Below are 17,266 nucleotides of genomic sequence, written 5' to 3' on the forward strand. Positions count from 1 at the left end.
GTATTCAGTGTACTCAGTGCTCAGTCTTAATGGCTACCAACATTTTGACAATTTGTATGTGACTTTTTCTTAACAAAACTGCACTGTATGTTTGTAACTGCTGCCACTTCACTGTGCGTTGTTCCATAAACGTCTGCCGAGTAATTCATTTTATTCCTTTTCTGAAAATTGTGATAAAGTTACTACATAACCTTAAAAATTCCTTTTCTTTTTCTTTGAAGACCACCTCCAGACCTCCAGTCTACTGGAATTTTCTGGTCTTTACAAATCCCTTCTGCATGTTCATTAAGGACTCTCTGATAGAATTATTTTATTTTTTTTATTTTTAATTAATTAATTAATTAATTTCAGACAGAGTCTCACTTTGTTGCCCTTGGTAGAGTGCTGTGGCATCTCAGCTCACAGCAACCTCAAACTTTTGGGCTCAAGTGATCCTCTTACCTCAGCCCCCAAGTAGCTGGGACTACAGGCGCCCTCCACAACATCTGGCTTATTTTTCTATTTTTGGTAGAGATGGAGTCTTGCTCTTGTTCAGGCTGGTCTCAAACTCCTGAACTCAAGCAATCTACCCACCTCAGCCTCCCAGAGTGCTAGGATTTCAGGCATGAGCCACGCACTGGCCTCTGATAGAATTCTTACCTGGGAATGAGAGCTTAGCAGAAACCACTCAGAACTTGCTTTGTTTTATTCATCCCTCTTGGGCTTCATTTCCCTCTTAGCCTTACTTAATCTACCTTTTTAATTTGATTCGTCTGTGACTGGGAAGGTGGAGACAAATGGATGGTTAAATACTTCTTTTTCCTTCTGGCTATCTGTTCATGCTACACTGTTTGGATGAATTTCTTTTGCATTTTTATTCTTCTGGATACTTAGACTCCAAAGAGTTTTAAAAACTTACCGTTGTGAAGACCTCTAACAGGAAGGAATGTAATCCCCTGAGATTTTCTGAAGTTAAAGCTTTCCTGAATGTTTAATATACATGGCTTTCTGTACATGTATCACCCTATGAGCTTCTATGCAGGAGTAACAGATGTTTCTGTTTCAGAGTCCTCTTGCTTTTTTGGGTGATAGCATAAGGATAGCTTGACCCAAGAATAGTATATTAAAAATCCACATTCTATTGAGTTTAACGTTAATCTGGGGCTTTATGCTCTAAAAGGCCTTTCTCCATGCAGAAGGGAGAGAGAGCTGGGCAGAAAGTTCAACAGAGAGAGGGTTAGACTAGAAGGTGGAAAGTCTAAGTCTGGGTCCTCTCTCCACCACACACCTGCTCTTTGACCTAGAGAGAAACAGGTGATCAAATTTCTTTTTTTTTTTTTTTTTTTTTTGGTTGCAGTTTGGCCGGGGCCGGGCTTGAACCCGCCACCCTCGGCATATGGGGCCGGCGCCTTACCGACTGAGCCACAGGCGCCACCCTGGGTGATCAAATTTCTAATCTGTGAAAGGTATGGAATAGTTATAGCTGCACTGCCACCTTGCCAGGTTGATACAAGAATTATATAAAACAGGTCTCTGCAGTGATGGGCAACTCAGGGTGGCTTTCTGGAAGAAGTAGTGCTAAAGAGCTGTCAGAAGGTAGGGGAGCGTGGGTGGGAATCTGGATCAGCTGGTGGGGATCTGGATCAGTTTGCTTTTGCTCTTTCTATTGTACTGATTCCAACAAAATGTCTGCTGAGCCCAATGTCTGGCTTTTCACTGGGAACCAGAGCAAAGGCATCATGCTCTTCTCAGCATATATCCAAGGTACTGGCCCCTGACCCTTACATTGAAAGATGTAGCTACTGAAATAGGACAATGAAGACTCTTCTTCTTGTTCCTTCTGCAGGTTGGTGAATTCTGGCCTTTCATCAGTTTGTTGTGCAGCTTTGTCCTCAGTGCTCAGCAGTAATCCGAACTTCACACACCTTTACCTACGAGGCAACACTCTTGGAGACATGGGGGTCAAGATGCTCTGTGAGGGGCTCTTGCACCCCAACTGCAAGCTTCAGGTCTTGGAGTAAGTCCCCTGGTTTATTACAGTGATGGGAGCACATGGTGACAAAAGGAAATTTGGGGGAACAGCCATGAGATTATCTATATCTGAGAAGTGAGGCATCTTATTAGGGTTCAGCCTATTACAGACTCTTAACACTGGGAGAAGTTCTAAATGGTGTAGAGGTAGAAATCTGTGTCCCTTTGCCACAGTCCTCTGTACAACAAATGAGTGGGGGCAGTATGGCCTTCGCATTTATGGAAATTTAGAGGAAGGTACAGAATTTGGGAAAAATCAATCCACAAACCACCGTTAGTAATTTGATCTTGCACAATCTAGTAGCTTGAAAAGATGGTCCCATCTAAGAAAGGAGAGAAGAATTACTACTGGCATACAAGATTGCTTCCACCAAGATCATTTTAGGGTTTATCTTTTTTTTTTTTAATTGCATTTGGAATAATACAGGTAAGATCTTGGGGACCTGGAGGGATGGTTAAGGACATTGTTTTCTTAAATCACCCCCTTTTTGCAGATTAGAAAACTGCAGTCTTACCTCACACTGCTGCTGGGATCTTTCCACGCTTTTGACTTCTAACCGGAGGCTGCGAAAGCTGAGTCTGGGCAACAATGACCTGGGTGACCTGGGCGTCATGATGCTCTGTGAAGTCCTAAGGCAGCAGAGCTGCCTCCTTCAAAGCTTGCAGTGAGTGGGCCTATGTGGGTTCAAGTGGTGGAAGTGGTGGGACTCAGAGATCTGCCTCCTGCAGGGCCTGCAGTGAGTGGGCCTGTGTGAGTTCAAGTGGTGGGACTCAGAGATCTAAGGAACATTTCACCAGTTGCCAAAATTCAGGATGGCTCTGGCAGTCAGGTTGGGCCTGGGCCAGTTATTACAGATTTTTTTTTTTTTAACAGCTTATGAATTACCCATTTAATTTCATGCAGACATTTAGAATAATCGAATTCAGTTGGGTATGAAAAGACTTTGCATCTATATTCCCCCAAAGAAACACTAGACCTAATTAGATAATGGCCAAATTGAATTATATTTCTGTGCAAGAGTTTGTACTTTGTAAAACTAGTCTCTGGTTTGTCCTAATTGCCAAAGTCTTTACTAGTGAGATGTTGTTTCGTTTCTGAGGATTTCTAAATGGAAAGAGAGTGCTCCAGAAACATCAAGATTAGAAAATCCATAAAATTCAGCAGCGTGTTAGGGGACCATCAGCTCACATCCATCTTTAGTGATACCACAAAGGTAGTTATTACCTCTTTAGTAAGAGTTTCCTAGTGAGTCTCATGGCTTTTGTGAGCCCCGATGATCACATTTTTCCCTTAAGACATTTTAATTGCTTGGTTTTAAGGTCAACATTCTTTTTTTTTTTTTTTTTTTCTACTTCAGCTGTTTTCTGTTCAGTTTCTTGTTTGGTCTTTTTTCATCATCCTGACCTTTATGTATTGAATCCTCAGAGCTTAGTTATTGGGCTAATTTTTCTTCTTCACATTTCTCCCTCATTTAAGTCATCTCGTCTTCTGGCCCTACTATGTATACTACTACGTCTGAATTGTATCTTCATGAGTTCCATGTCTGAATCCTCGTCTGAGCTTTCCAGTTGGATGGAAACTTCATGTGTCCAAATCCAAATATGCTATTCCTTTCTAAATAGACATCTAAAGATGTCTAAAACATCTTTATTTCCCATCTCAGTCAAGCATAACTTACTTCTAATCACTCAGGTTAAAAGATTCCTGGTGCTATTTTTCATGTCTCTTATTTCTTCTACCCATACCCAATCTATTGGCATGTCCTGTTACCTCGGCTTCCACAGCCTGTCCACTCCATGACCCCTTCATGGCTCCCTGCTGGCTGACATCATCCCTACTTAGTGTCTGGATTGTCCTGGTGGCATTCTGACAGACCACCCTGCTCCTGTCATTCTTACTATAGTAGACAAAGGGTGTAGCTAAAACACAAGTCCGATCATATTGCTCCTGCCAATATCCTCTGGTGACTTCCTGTCACTCTGTAAGAGCTACAAACTCATGGTGGCTTCTATGCCCCACATAATCTGACTCCTCCTGCTTCTGAAGATTCATCTTCTAACCTTTGCTCATTCTGCACCGGTCACAGTGGTCTTTTTTTTTTTTGCATTTGCTGTTCCCTCTGCTTGGAACTCTTTCCCTCTCTTCATGTGGCTTGTTCCCACACATCCCTACATTGTCTGTGTAATGAATGGTCTTCTTTCTTTATAAGGCTGTCTGACTATCTTACTGAAAACAGCAGCCCAGCTGCCCTTTCCTCTTCTCTTCTCATCCTCCTCTATAGTGTAGTTCACCATTTTTTTGTGCTATGTCATTTTCTTATTTATTTATTATCTTTTTTTCCCCAAAATATAAATTCCTAGGGACTTTTGTTCACATCCATGACTTCAAGGTTGAGAACCTGCTGGAATGCAGGTTAAAATAAACAAAAGCTGGTTTATTTATTTATTTTGAGGCAGTGTCTTGCTCTGTTGCCTGGGTTACAGTGCAGGGGCATCATCATAGCTCACTGCAACCTCAAACTCCTAGGCTCAAGCAACCTCCTGCTTCAGCCTCCCAAAGTTCTAGGATTACAGCATGAGCCACTGAGCCTGGCCTGAATAAACAAAAGTTTAGATGAACAGTGCATGCACGTATAAACACCGGGAAGCGTGTCTGCTGTAGGACCAGCTGAAGTTCCCTGAACGCAGACAAATGGAGGAACAAAGGGAAGGATTATCCAGCATGAGGCAGGAGACATTGCTGTATGTGGGATCACTGACCCAGTCCTGAGGGACATTCAGGACCCAGCCTGAGAGACAAGCTCAAAAGAGACTGAGGAATGAATTCAGGGTATAAATCAACCTGTCTTAGCTCAGGTTGTCATATCAAAATACTACAGACTGGATGGCTTCAATAACAGACATCTATTCTCTCACAATTTTGGAAATCTTACATTATGTTCATTTAATCATAGGTGTTAAGTTCAAAATCAAGCTTCAGCTAATTCAGTTCCTGATGACTTGCTAATTCCATCATGAGCCTCCCCCCCACCCCCATGACTTCATATAACTCTTCTACCTTGCAAATACCATTACACTGGTTAGGGCTTGAAATACCATTACATTAGGGTTAGGACTTCAGTGTGTGAGTTTTGAAGGAAGACATTCAGTCCATAATGCAACCAAACCAAGATTGCCAGAAATGATGTAGGACAAATGACCTGATTCCTTAGTTAAGTTGCAAGGAAGACTTTAATACAGAGGAGAAGGAACTTGTATCAAAGACTTGAGAGGCATACAAGCAATGACAGTGTGCACACATCATAAAGCTCCTGATTAAATGAACATAATGTAAAAAATGTGAACATTGAACATACGATGATATTAAGAAATTATTGCTAAATATTTTGGGTGTGATAGAGATGTTATTCTGTTTTTAAAAGACTTCTTTATTCACTGTCCCAAAGTGAAATATTTATAGATGCATGAAATATTGTTTCTAAAATAATCCTTTGACATGAGAAATGGGTAGGCAATAGATGAAACAAAGTTGGCCATGAACTGTTTTAATTGTTGAGCTTCAGTAATGGACACATGGGGATTCATTATACTATTCTCTCTACTTTTATGTATGTTTAAAATTTTCCCAACTTGAAGGTTGAAATATAACAGAAGCCACACTGGACTTGAAGCTCAGCATTTTAGAGCTTAGAGATGTGTGGGGTTAAGGAAAAAGAGAAGATAAGATTTTTAAGGCCGCTGGGCACAGTGGCTCACACCTGTAATCCCAGCACTCTGGGTGGGTGAGGTGGGTGGGTTGCTTGATCTCAGGAATTGAAGACCAGCCTGAGCAAGAGTAAACCCCCCATCTCTACTAAAAATAGAAAAATAGCCCAGGCATTGTGGTGGGCACCTGTAATCCCAGCTATTCCAGAAGTTGAGGCAAGAGGATTGCTTGAGCCCAAGAATTTGAGATTGCTGTGAGCTATGATGACAGCACAGCACTCAACCCCAGGGCAACAAAGAGAAACTGTGTCTCAAAAAAAAAAAAAAATTTTTTTTTAAGGGCCTAAACTCTGAGTTTTTTTTTTTTTTTTTTTTTTTTTTGCTTTCAATTTCAGCTGGCTTTCACTCTTCCTAGTTTGAAGTTTTTTTATTTTCTTTTCTTCCTTTAGCGATTCTCTTGCCCTTTGCCTCCCAAATAGCTGGGATTACAGGTCCCCGACACAACGCCTGGCTTTTTTTTTTTTTTTTTTTTTTTTGTAGAGACCGGTTTTCACTCTGGTTCACTCCTCCTCATGCTGGTTTCAAACCTCCAAGCTCAGGAAACCACCCGCCTCAGCCTCCCACAGCACTGGGACTACAGGCATGAACCACCATGCCCAGCCAGCTCTGAGTTTTTTTAAGAGCATAACCTAAAACTTTCTATTTGCTTTTACAGGTTATGTGAAATGTATTTCAATTATGAGACAAAATGTGCATTAGAAACACTTCGAGAAGAAAAGCCTGAGTTGACCGTTATCTTTGAGCCTTCTTGGTAGGGTGGAAACAGGGCTGCCGAAAGCCGATATGGTTCGGCCCTTACCATCCAGCTGTCCACAAGTGGAGTGAGCCTTATCCATCCAGGGTCAAGACTACAGCTCTGTGATGCTTCTGATCCAGTGTCAGAGAACATGATGCCTTCTTGTACAGAACCTGAGCATCTCCTTTATCTCTGGGTGAAGATACCACAGTGATAAAATCATGCAGATAATACTGTTCTCATCACAGTTCCTCAGTTAGAGGGTGCGATGACCTCAGGGTCATGAGGTCCTCCTGGTGACCTCATGTAATTAGCTCATTCACTAAAACATTTTTACTATCTTTCTTTTTATCTTCCTACTCTCCTTACCATTTTTCTTCTTTGTTCTGTTTACTTTTGCTCAGATCATCATTCCTGGTTTCTGACCACAACGCAGAACTAGTTGACTATATATTATGCTGCAGTTTTTTTGGCAGCTACTTATTTATTTTTAATTTTTTGTAATGGTTATGTTTTCTAATAAGAATAATTCATGCTTATTATAGCCAGTTGAAAATTCAGAAATATAAAAAACTTTGTTTTATATTTGTTGAGTTTAATTCTTTCCTTTTTTTAAATTTAAAAACAGAGTGCTGGGCGGCGACTGTGGCTCAAAGGAGTAGGGCGCCAGCCCCATATACTGGAGGTGGTGGGTTCATACCTGGCCCGGGCCAAAAACTGCAAAAAAAAAAAAAAAAAAAACAGAGTGCCTAGAAATCTTTTAAGTTATTTATCTAAACTACTGAAGATAAATTAGATTCCTTTTGCATTCTTACAATCTCTTTGCCAAATGATTCAATAATTCATGGAAAAAGAAATCACCTCACCCTAACTCTGATGAGTGGAATTTCAGCTGTGTAGGACAGGAGGGCAAACATCATTTGGGACGAGGTTTTAGAGTAGTTGAACCTACACTCATAAATAAAATATTATGTAGAAAATGTGCCTTGCCTTTAGTTGTTAACAAAGGGGACGGGGGTTTAGAGTAGTTGAAACTATACTCATAAACAAAATATTATGTAGAAAATGTGCCTTGCCTTTAGTTGTATGGATAGATCCCATCTGTGGAATAGTTCATCTATCATGCTCAAATCATAAATAAATGTTGATTAATTGCTTCTCTGCCAATGGACAACTTTTGAACCATGTGGAATTGCTCAGGTTGGAAATGTTACTTCCCCTATACAATGAGCCATTCATAATTCCGCTACTCAGAGTGTGGCCTATGTATGAACTGTTGATGGAAGGAGCTTGTATACAAGAATGCAAATCAATCACATTAGTAAACATGCTTTTTAGATAAGCTGACTTTTAAAAAAAATAGAAGACTATCTTAATCAAGGAAGCAGGAGATGATTTATGTTCTGGTGCAAACTCTATGTCTAGCACTTTTGGGTAGCACTGATGAAGAGATTTGCTTTCTGTATCTTAGTGAAGTACACTTTTGCAAACTGCCTCCCTGCTGCAAACACTAAAACCAGTGTATGGTGCCCCATGATTGCATTAATGTACACAGCTATGATTTAATAAAAAAATAAATAAATAAAATAAATAAAAAATAAAAACATACAGCTGAGCTTGAAGAGAGAAAGAGAACCTTTGGACATTAGGAACATAAAATTGGCTTGATACACTTAAGAGGTTACCCCTCGTTGGCTCAGAGGAGTACCTAGATAAATAATATGACTATTCATTTGGAAAAAAATCCGTGAGGGTTTCCACACTTTTAGAACTGAAAAATGGGCCAGGCGTCTGGGAAGCCGAGGTGAGTGGATTGCTTGAGCTCTGGAGTTTGAAACAGCCTGAACGAGCGCGAGACTCTACCTCTACTAAAAATAGAAAAGTTAGTTGGGCGTTATGGTGGGCATCTGTAGTTCTAGCTACTTGGAAGAATGAGGCAAGAGGATTGCTCATGCTCAAGAGTTTGAGGTTGCTGTGAGCTATGATGATGCCTCTATCCAGGGTGACAGAGTGAGACTGTCTCAAAAAAAAAATAAATAAAAAGAGTAAAGTTTCTTGTAGAATTATCAATTATAATCATCAGCATGAATTTGAAAAAAATCATTCTTTCTTACCACAATAGGAAAGGTTGAATCAGGCATGAAGCATCAGGGGATAATAACTAAAGCTAAAAGGACATTTTAATGAGGGACAGGATAGTTGCCTGAAAGTATCTCTCTATAGATGATTAATCAGTTACACAAGACAAATAGTAACTATCTAAAGTGTAGAAACTGGACAATACGTTGACCACATAGTGAAAAATAAGATTAGTGAGAGCAGATGGACATTTGCTTTCAGGTGAGATACCTGAGAACCAATTACCACCTATGTAGGATTATGGATGAAATGAGTAACCAGAATCTAGTCATCAGGATAGATCAGAGAAACTCCAAATGGGGAAATTCTACTAAAAGGGGAGGAGGATAGTATTCTTCATAAATGTAAATGCTAATGTTACAGTGAGTAAATCTGGTGGGGGTCAGGGAAGTGTTCTTTATATTATTCTTGCAACTTTTCTGCATACATGGCATTATTTCCAAACGGAAAGTTAAAAATTAACACAGCATTCCTAAGTACCTACAATTCAAAATGTTGTAAAAATTATCAGGTATCTGGAATAAATCTTCAAAAATTGTGCAAAAATCGGGCAGCGCCTGTGGCTGAAAGAAGTAGGGCGCCGGCCACATATACGGGGGGGGTTCAAACCCGGCCCTGGCCAAAAAAAAAAAAAAAAACAACTACAAAACTTGTGAAAAAATCATACAAAAGAAAACTGAAACAAAGGGAGAGATGTGTCATACTTAAAGATGGGAAGATTCAACAGCATGGCAATGCCAGTGCTCCTGACAATAAATTGGAATCCCTGTAATTGAAATGAACATGCTGAAAAGGATTTTTATGGGATTAAGCAAGATGATTCTTTAAAGTACTTTGTTGAGGTATGATTGACATCCAAAAAGCTGTATTTGGTTAATGTTTACAATTGACTAATTTGGAAATGAATATACACCTAAGAAACCATCACCAGAAGGCCATAAACTCATCCATTATCTTCAAAAAGTTCATCCTGCCCCATTATTAATTAGTTAATTAGTTTATCAATGTGTTTTCTTTTGTAATAAGATCTACTTTCTTAGCAAATTTTTACATTACAAGTAGATCTTATTACAAGATCTTAGCAAATGTATACAATATAGTGTCATTAACTACAGCCCCTATCTTCTGTAGAGGATCTCCAGAACTTACTCATCTTGCAAAACTGAAACTAGACATTTTGAGGGACATCTCCCCATTTCTCTTTCCTGTGGGTCTCTAGTAACCATCATTCTACACTCTGGTTCTTTGAATTGGAGTATTTTAGAATCTGCAGGTTCGAGAGGATAAAGTGTTTGTCTTTCTGTGTCTGGCTTACTTCACTTAGCATAATATCCTCCAGGTCCATCAAATTGTTGCAAATAACAGGATTTCCTCCTTCTTCTTCTTTTTTGTTTTTTTTTGATGCAGTCTTATTCTGTTTCCCTGGATAGAGTGCTGCTGAGTCTTTCTAACTCACAGCAACGTCAGACTCTCAGCTCTAGTAATCCTCTTGCCTCAGCTTCCCCAGTGGGTGGGATGATGTCTGGGGCTGATTTCTCTATGAGAAATAGAAAAATTTTGCTGAGGCTGGTCTCAAGCTCTTGGCTTCAAGCAATCCTCCTGCCTTAGACTGCCAGAGGGCTACCAGGTGGGCAGCCAGGCTTCTGTCTTTTTGAAGGCTGAATAAAATTCCATTGTATCTATACAGCTCATTTTCTTTATCCATCATCGACTGATGGACATTTCAGTTCTTTCCATATCTTGGGATTGTGAATAATGCTGCAATAAATGTGGGAGTGTAAATATCTCAGAGATTCTGAATGTAAATTCATTGGATATATACTCAGAAGTGGGATTATTGGATCATATGGTAGGTAGTTCTATTTTGGGTTTTTCAAGGAAACGCCAGACTAATTTCTGTAGTAATCATGCTAATTTACATTGCTACCAATAGTGCCTAAGTGTTCTCTCACTCCACATCCTCACCAACGCTTGTCATCTTTTGCCTTTTTTTCACATAAATTGGATTTAATTTTGACCAAAGTACATTACTTCAACATTAATTTTTAATTCAACTTGTTAATATGTTGTTTAAGATATTGCATCCTCATTTATAGGTGAAATATGTTTGTAATTTCCCTTTATAATAATATATTTTTTCCAATTTTTTTATTAAGTCATTTGTACATAAGTCATAAATACATTTATGCCATTGTGGGATTCGATGTGTTAATTATTTGTACAAATTGGTGTGCTTACATCCTACTAATCAACATAGCTTTCACCTCATTTACCCAATTACAGCGTTAAGACATTTGTGTTCTACACCTGATAGATCCAACTTGTACTTGCAAGGTGCTCCATAGATGTGGTCCCCCTACTATCCCTCCCTCTACTGACCCATCCCCCTCCCCTGAAGCCCAAGCCCATTGACCCATGAGTGAATTAATAAATTGTGGTAGATATATACCATGGAATATTATGCAGCATTAAAAAATGGAGGCTTTACCTCTTTTATGTTTACATGGATGGAGCTGGAAAACATTCTTCTTAGTAAAGTATCTCAGAAATGGAAAAAAAAAATCCAGTGTACTCAGTACTACTGTGAAACCAATTTATAATCACTCACACTCGCATATGAAAAATGAAACACAACTTTTGTCTTTTTGATAGGAGCCATTGTGATATGTTGGAGATAGTATCTCATTGTGGTTTTGATTTGCATTTCCCTAAGGATTTGTGGAGGCATGTGTCTTTCTAAGTCTCCATTTTACACAGACAAAGAGTGTGACTTACAGAGTTTGCATTAATGAAGATTACGTAGCAAATAGGAGACTGAACGGGAATGTGCCCACCACTCCTGCCGAGCTGCAGCTTCTCAAAGGGGGCCTGGTAGATTTTCCCTCCTCAGAATCACTTTTAAAGCTCTTGTCTGGTTTCCTTTGGGAGGAGTAGGGGCTTGCGATTGGGAAGGGGCATACAGGGGATTCTGACATGAGGGTGGTTACAGGAGTGTTTGCTGTACAATTTTTCAGACTTTCTACATTTACATTTTTAAATCTTTGATTTGGAAATAGTTACAGATTCAAAGAGGTTGCAAAAATGATGCAGAGGGGTTCCACACACACTTCATCCAGTTTTTGCCTATGGCATCTTATGGGAGTACAGTACGATGTCAAAACGAGTGTCAATGCAGTATGTGCACACACGTTCTGTGCCATCCTGTGGTGGTGTGCACTACTATAACCACCACTCAAACAGGATACACAGCTGTTTTTTCCCTATTGTTTTTAGTTGGCATGCAATAATTGTATACATTTATGGGGTACAGAGTGATAATTTGATATACATATATAATGTGTAAGATCAAATCAGGATAATTAGTATATACAAACTCCTTGAATATCTGTCATTTCTTTGTCTTGTGAAATTCTCTCTTCTAGCCTTTTAAAGATATTCACTAAATTACTGTTCATTTTATTTATACTACAGTGCTATAGAACACTAGAATTTATTATTTTTATTTATTTATTTTATTGTTGGGGATTCATTGAGGGTACAATAAGCCAGGTTACATTGATTGCAATTGTTAGGCAAAGCCCTCTTGCAATCATGTTTTGCCCCCATAAAGTGTGACACACACCAAGGCCCCACCCCCCTCCCTCCATCCCTCTTTCTGCTTTTTCTCCCCCCCCGCATAACCTTAATTGTCATTAATTGTCCTCATATCAAAATTGAGTACATAGGATTCATGCTTCTCCATTCTTGTGATGCTTTACTAAGAGCAATGTCTTCCACTTCCATCCAGGTTAATACGAAGGATGTAAAGTCTCCATTTTTTTCATAGCTGAATAGTATTCCATGGTATACATATACCACAGCTTGTTAATCCATTCCTGGGTTGGTGGGCATTTAGGCTGTTTCCACATTTTGGCGATTGTAAATTGAGCTGCAATAAACAGTCTAGTACAAGTGTCCTTATGATAAAAGGATTTTTTTCCTTCTGGGTAGATGCCCAGTAATGGGATTGCAATGGGAGGTCTAGCTTGAGTGCTTTGAGGTTTCTCCATACTTCCTTCCAGAAAGGTTGTACTAGTTTGCAGTCCCACCAGCAGTGTAAAAGTGTTCCCTTCTCTCCACATTCATGCCAGCATCTGCAGTTTTGAGGTTTTGTGATGTGGGCCATTCTCACTGGGGTTAGATGATATCTCAGGGTTGTTTTGATTTGCATTTCTCTAATATATAGAGATATGAACATTTTTTCATGTGTTTGTTAGCCATTCGTCTGTCATCTTTAGAGAAGGTTCTATTCATGTCTCTTGCCCATTGATATATGGGATTGTTGGCTTTTTTCATGTGGATTAATTTGAGTTCTTTATAGATCCTAGTTATCAAGCTTTTGTCTGATTAAAAATATGCAAATATCCTTTCCCGTTGTGTAGGTTGTCTCTTTGCTGTGGTTATTGTCTCCTTAGCTGTACAGAAGCTTTTCAGTTTAATGAAGTCCCATTTGTTTATTTTTGTTGTTGTTGAAGAACACTAGAATTTATTTCTCCTACTAGTTATATTAATAACTGAAGATACAGAACTATCCTGTCACTGTAAAGAACTCCCTCCTGTTATCTCTATAATTACACTCAGAACTCCTTTTTAATATCCCTGAGACCTGGCACCCACGGAATCTCTTTATTTTTATTTATTTATTTATTTTTTTTTTGAGACAGTCTCACTATGTGGCCCTGGGTAGAGTGCCATGGTGTCACAGCTCACAGCAACCTCCAACTCTTGGGCTTAGGTGATTCTCTTGCTCAGCCTCCCCAGTAGCTGAGACTAGAAGTGCCCACCACAATGCCCGGCTATTTTTTTTGGCCCGGTCCAGGTTTGAACCCACCAGCCTGGGTGTATGTGGCTGGCGCCCTACCCACTGAGCTACAGGTGCCACCACCCACCAATCTCTTTATTTCTATAATTTTGTTATTTCAAGAATTTTACATAATGTTACATAAATTAAATATTACAATGTGTGACCTTTTGAAATTGCTTGTTTGATTCAACATAGTGCCCTTGAGATCTAACTGGGCATGTTTATAGATGTTATATTCCCTTTTATTGTTGAATAGTGTTCTGTGGATAAATGCCCAGGAGTGCAGTTGCTGGGTTGTATGGTAGTGGCACATATAGTTTTTTGTGTGTGTGCAGCTGTACCATTTAGCATTCTCACTGACAATATATGAGTGATCCACTTTTTGTGTATCTTCACCTTCATTTGGTCTTGGTTTTTTTTTTTTTTTTGAGTTTCTGGCTGGGGCTGGGTTTGAACCTGCCACTTCCGGCATATGAGACTGGCGTCTTACTCCTTTGAGCCACAGGTGCTGCCCTTCATTTGGTCTTAATCTGATAAATGTTTGCAGCAATATCTTATTGTAGTCTTAGTTTGCATTTTACCTACTAGCTAATGATGTTGAACACTTTTCAAGTGCTCGTTTGCTGTTCGCAATCTTTTTCGGTGAAATGTTGGTTCATATTTTTCTAATTGAATTATTATTCTTTTTACTGTTGAGTTTTGAGAGTTCTTTTTATATTCTAGATGTGAGTCCTTTGTCAGATAGATGTTTGCAGATATTTCCTCCCATTGTGTAGGACTGCCTTTTTGTCCTTTTAGCTGGGTTTTTCTCAGAGCAAAAGTTTTAAATGTTGACTTCATCAACTTTTTCTTTTACATATTGTGTTTTTTATTTCACATCTAGGAACTCTTTGTTAAGTCCTAGATTCTGAAGATGTTCTATGCTATTATCTTGTAAAAAAATTGTTTTTGATTTTACAAGATTTTACGAAAAAGACCCTGTTGGCAATTGCAGCAACACCAAAAATAAATGAATGGGACGTGATCAAACTAAAAAGCTTTTGCACAGCTAAGGTTATAACAACTAAAACATACAAACAACCTTCAAAATGGAAGAAAATTTTTGCATTCTACAAATCTGACAAAGGGCTTATAACTAGAATCTACAGAGAACTCAAACTATTCAACAAGAAAGAAGCAAACAATCCCATCTATTTGTTTGCAAGAGACATGAACAGAATCTTCACTGAAGAAGATGAATGGCCAACAAACACACAAAAAAAGTTCATCCTCCTTAACCATCAGAAAAATGCTAATCAAAACCACCCTGAGATATCGCCAAACCATGGTGAGACTAGCCCACATCACAAATCACAAATCTGCAGATGTTGATGTGGATGTGGAGAGAAGGGAACACTTTTACACTGCTGGTGGGATTGCAAATTAATAAAACCTCTATGGAAAGATGTATGGAGAATCCTCAAAGAGCTAAAAGTAAACTTTCCATTTGATTTCACAGTCCCATCTTTTTTTTTTAATAAGGTACTAACTTTATTTTTTTCCCCTTCTTTTTTTATTATTAAATCATAGCTGTGTGCATTAACCATTTGACACATTTTCATCACATTGGTTAACATAGCCTTCCTGGCATTTTCTTAGTTATTGTGTTAAGACATTTATATTCTACATTTAGTAAGTTTCACATGTACCCTTGTAAGATGCACTACAGGTGTGATCCCACCAATCATCCTCCCCCTGCCCATTTTCCCCTCTCCCTCCCCTCCCTCTAAGCATCTACCTAGTAGAAGGTACTTTTCTTCTTTTCAGAAGAAAAATAATTATTTTACCATAAGGACATTTCCACTAGAATGTTCATCCTGGCTCAATTTACAATCTCCAAGACATGGAATCAACCCAAGTGCCCATCAACTCAGGAATGGATTAATAAACTGTGGTGTATATATACACCATGGAATACTACTCAGCCATAAAATGATGAAGACTTTGCATCTTTTGTATTAACGTGGATGTAGCTGAAGAACATTCTTCTTATTTGTTGCTCATCTGGTGGACCCCAACCTGGGACATTGGCCAGTAAGGGAGACGATGCTGAGGAAAGGACTAAACCTACATCAAATTTAGTGCGTAAAACTGGAAGCCTGCAAGGGCACATGCTGTTCCACATGCCTAAGGTGGCAGCATGAGAACAAGGCAACACTTGTCTTGTTTCCTGGAGTGTTTTTATTGGGTGCATAACAGAGTATACACGCAAGGAGGCACAGCAGTCAGTGGTCAGCAGTCAAGGTTAAGAATGAGAGAGGAGATTACAGCCCCCAGGAAGGTTGGGTAAAGGCTAAATGGGGACATAGGGTAATGGAACATCTGAAGAAGCCAGAAAATGGTGCAAGGAGGAGAGGGGATTGAGCAAGTCTCATCTGCTCGGACAGACATCTCAGCTTCTCTGCTTTAAGCTACTAGCTGATGGTCTCAGCTGCCTGCACTGCTGATTTCCCCATGCAGGAACAGTCACGTAGACATTCCCCTGACTGGGCACCTTACCTGAGTTGGAAGGTCCATGAAGAATTGGTTTGCCTCTCACACTTAGTAAAGTATCACAAGAATGGAAAAGACAAGTATCCAATGTATGCAATACTAACATGAAACCAATAGATAAACAACTACACCCCATGAGAGAAAAACACAATTAAATTCAAGTGGCGGGGTGAGGGGGAAGGAGGGAGGGAGACTGGTAAACTCTCATCTAATGCACACAATATAAGAATATATAGCACACCCTCTGGGTGAAGGGCTCAACTAGAACTTGAACTTTACCTAACAAATGCAAATAATGCAACCTAATCATTTGTACCCTCATATTAATCTGAGCATTTAAAAACAGTTATATTATTTTTTACTAATATTTTCTATAGGTAGTGGACATTTCACAAACACGCACACATATGCACAAAAACAATGGTAGCAGGATAGGGAGTGGTTATAGTTTGGGGAAGAGGTTTGCAATTTTGATTTAGGGGAAAGGAAGGCCTTCCTAGGAAAGTGACATTTAGCAGGGCTTTAAAGGAGGAGGGAGGACAGGCAGGCAGCTATGGCAGGGAAGAGTGGTCTAAGAGAGAAAGCAGCAACTCCACATGTCCTCACGGACTTCTGGATTGAGGGACTACCCAAAAGCTCGTGAAGCTGGAGTGGAATGAGCTGGGCTGGTTGACGATGATGTCCCTGAGTGGGAAGGTCAGGAGGCCATGGGAAAGAGCTTTAGTTCTTACTCTATATGAGACGGGGCAGTCACTGGAAAATTTTGAACAGAAGAGCAAGGACATCTGACATATTTTGGCATCTTAGCTGTGGCTGCTGTGTTGAGAAAAGGCTGAAGGAAAAAGGTAAAGGTGAGAAGGCTGAAATCTAGATACATGGAAGCCAATTTGTGGCGAAACGTCGACCTGAGTCCCTGTGCCCCAAGCAGTGGAGGTGATGGGCATGGTCAGATCATGGCTGCATATACGATGATATAGATGTCATGTGAGAGAAATGAAGAAAAGTCGTGGCAACAAGGGCTTTTCCTGAAAAATTGGTTGGATGGAGTTGTCATTGGCTGAGATGTGGGAGATTAAAAGTTAGGTTAAAATCAAATCCAGTTCATCCATTTGCAGAGCCTCCTTTTCTAAGAAGCTATGGCTCACGGAGCAACCACAGGCCACTGCACATTGCCTGCACATAGACCCAATCTCTCTCCTTTCAGGGTAACTGATCATTGACTCAGGGAAAACCAAGCCTTC

The 17,266-nt window shown here is 39.7% G+C and overlaps 1 protein-coding gene across 2 annotated transcripts in view; it reads left to right on the forward strand.

The window, feature by feature from the left end:
• NLRP3 (NLR family pyrin domain containing 3) overlaps window positions 1-10,842 on the forward strand; it is an 84,788-nt gene extending 73,946 nt beyond the window's left edge. For both annotated transcript variants that reach the window (XM_053572740.1, XM_053572741.1), the window contains exons 9-11: window positions 1,826-1,996; window positions 2,505-2,675; window positions 6,431-10,842. In XM_053572740.1, coding sequence (XP_053428715.1) covers window positions 1,826-1,996; window positions 2,505-2,675; window positions 6,431-6,530 — 442 coding nt within the window. In that variant the 3' untranslated portion in view covers window positions 6,531-10,842. The remainder of the gene's footprint in view (window positions 1-1,825; window positions 1,997-2,504; window positions 2,676-6,430) is intronic.
• Window positions 10,843-17,266: the final 6,424 nt, after the last annotated feature.

Source organism: Nycticebus coucang, chromosome 20 (genome assembly GCF_027406575.1).
Source record: "Nycticebus coucang isolate mNycCou1 chromosome 20, mNycCou1.pri, whole genome shotgun sequence".
Classification (NCBI taxonomy): domain Eukaryota; kingdom Metazoa; phylum Chordata; class Mammalia; order Primates; family Lorisidae; genus Nycticebus; species Nycticebus coucang.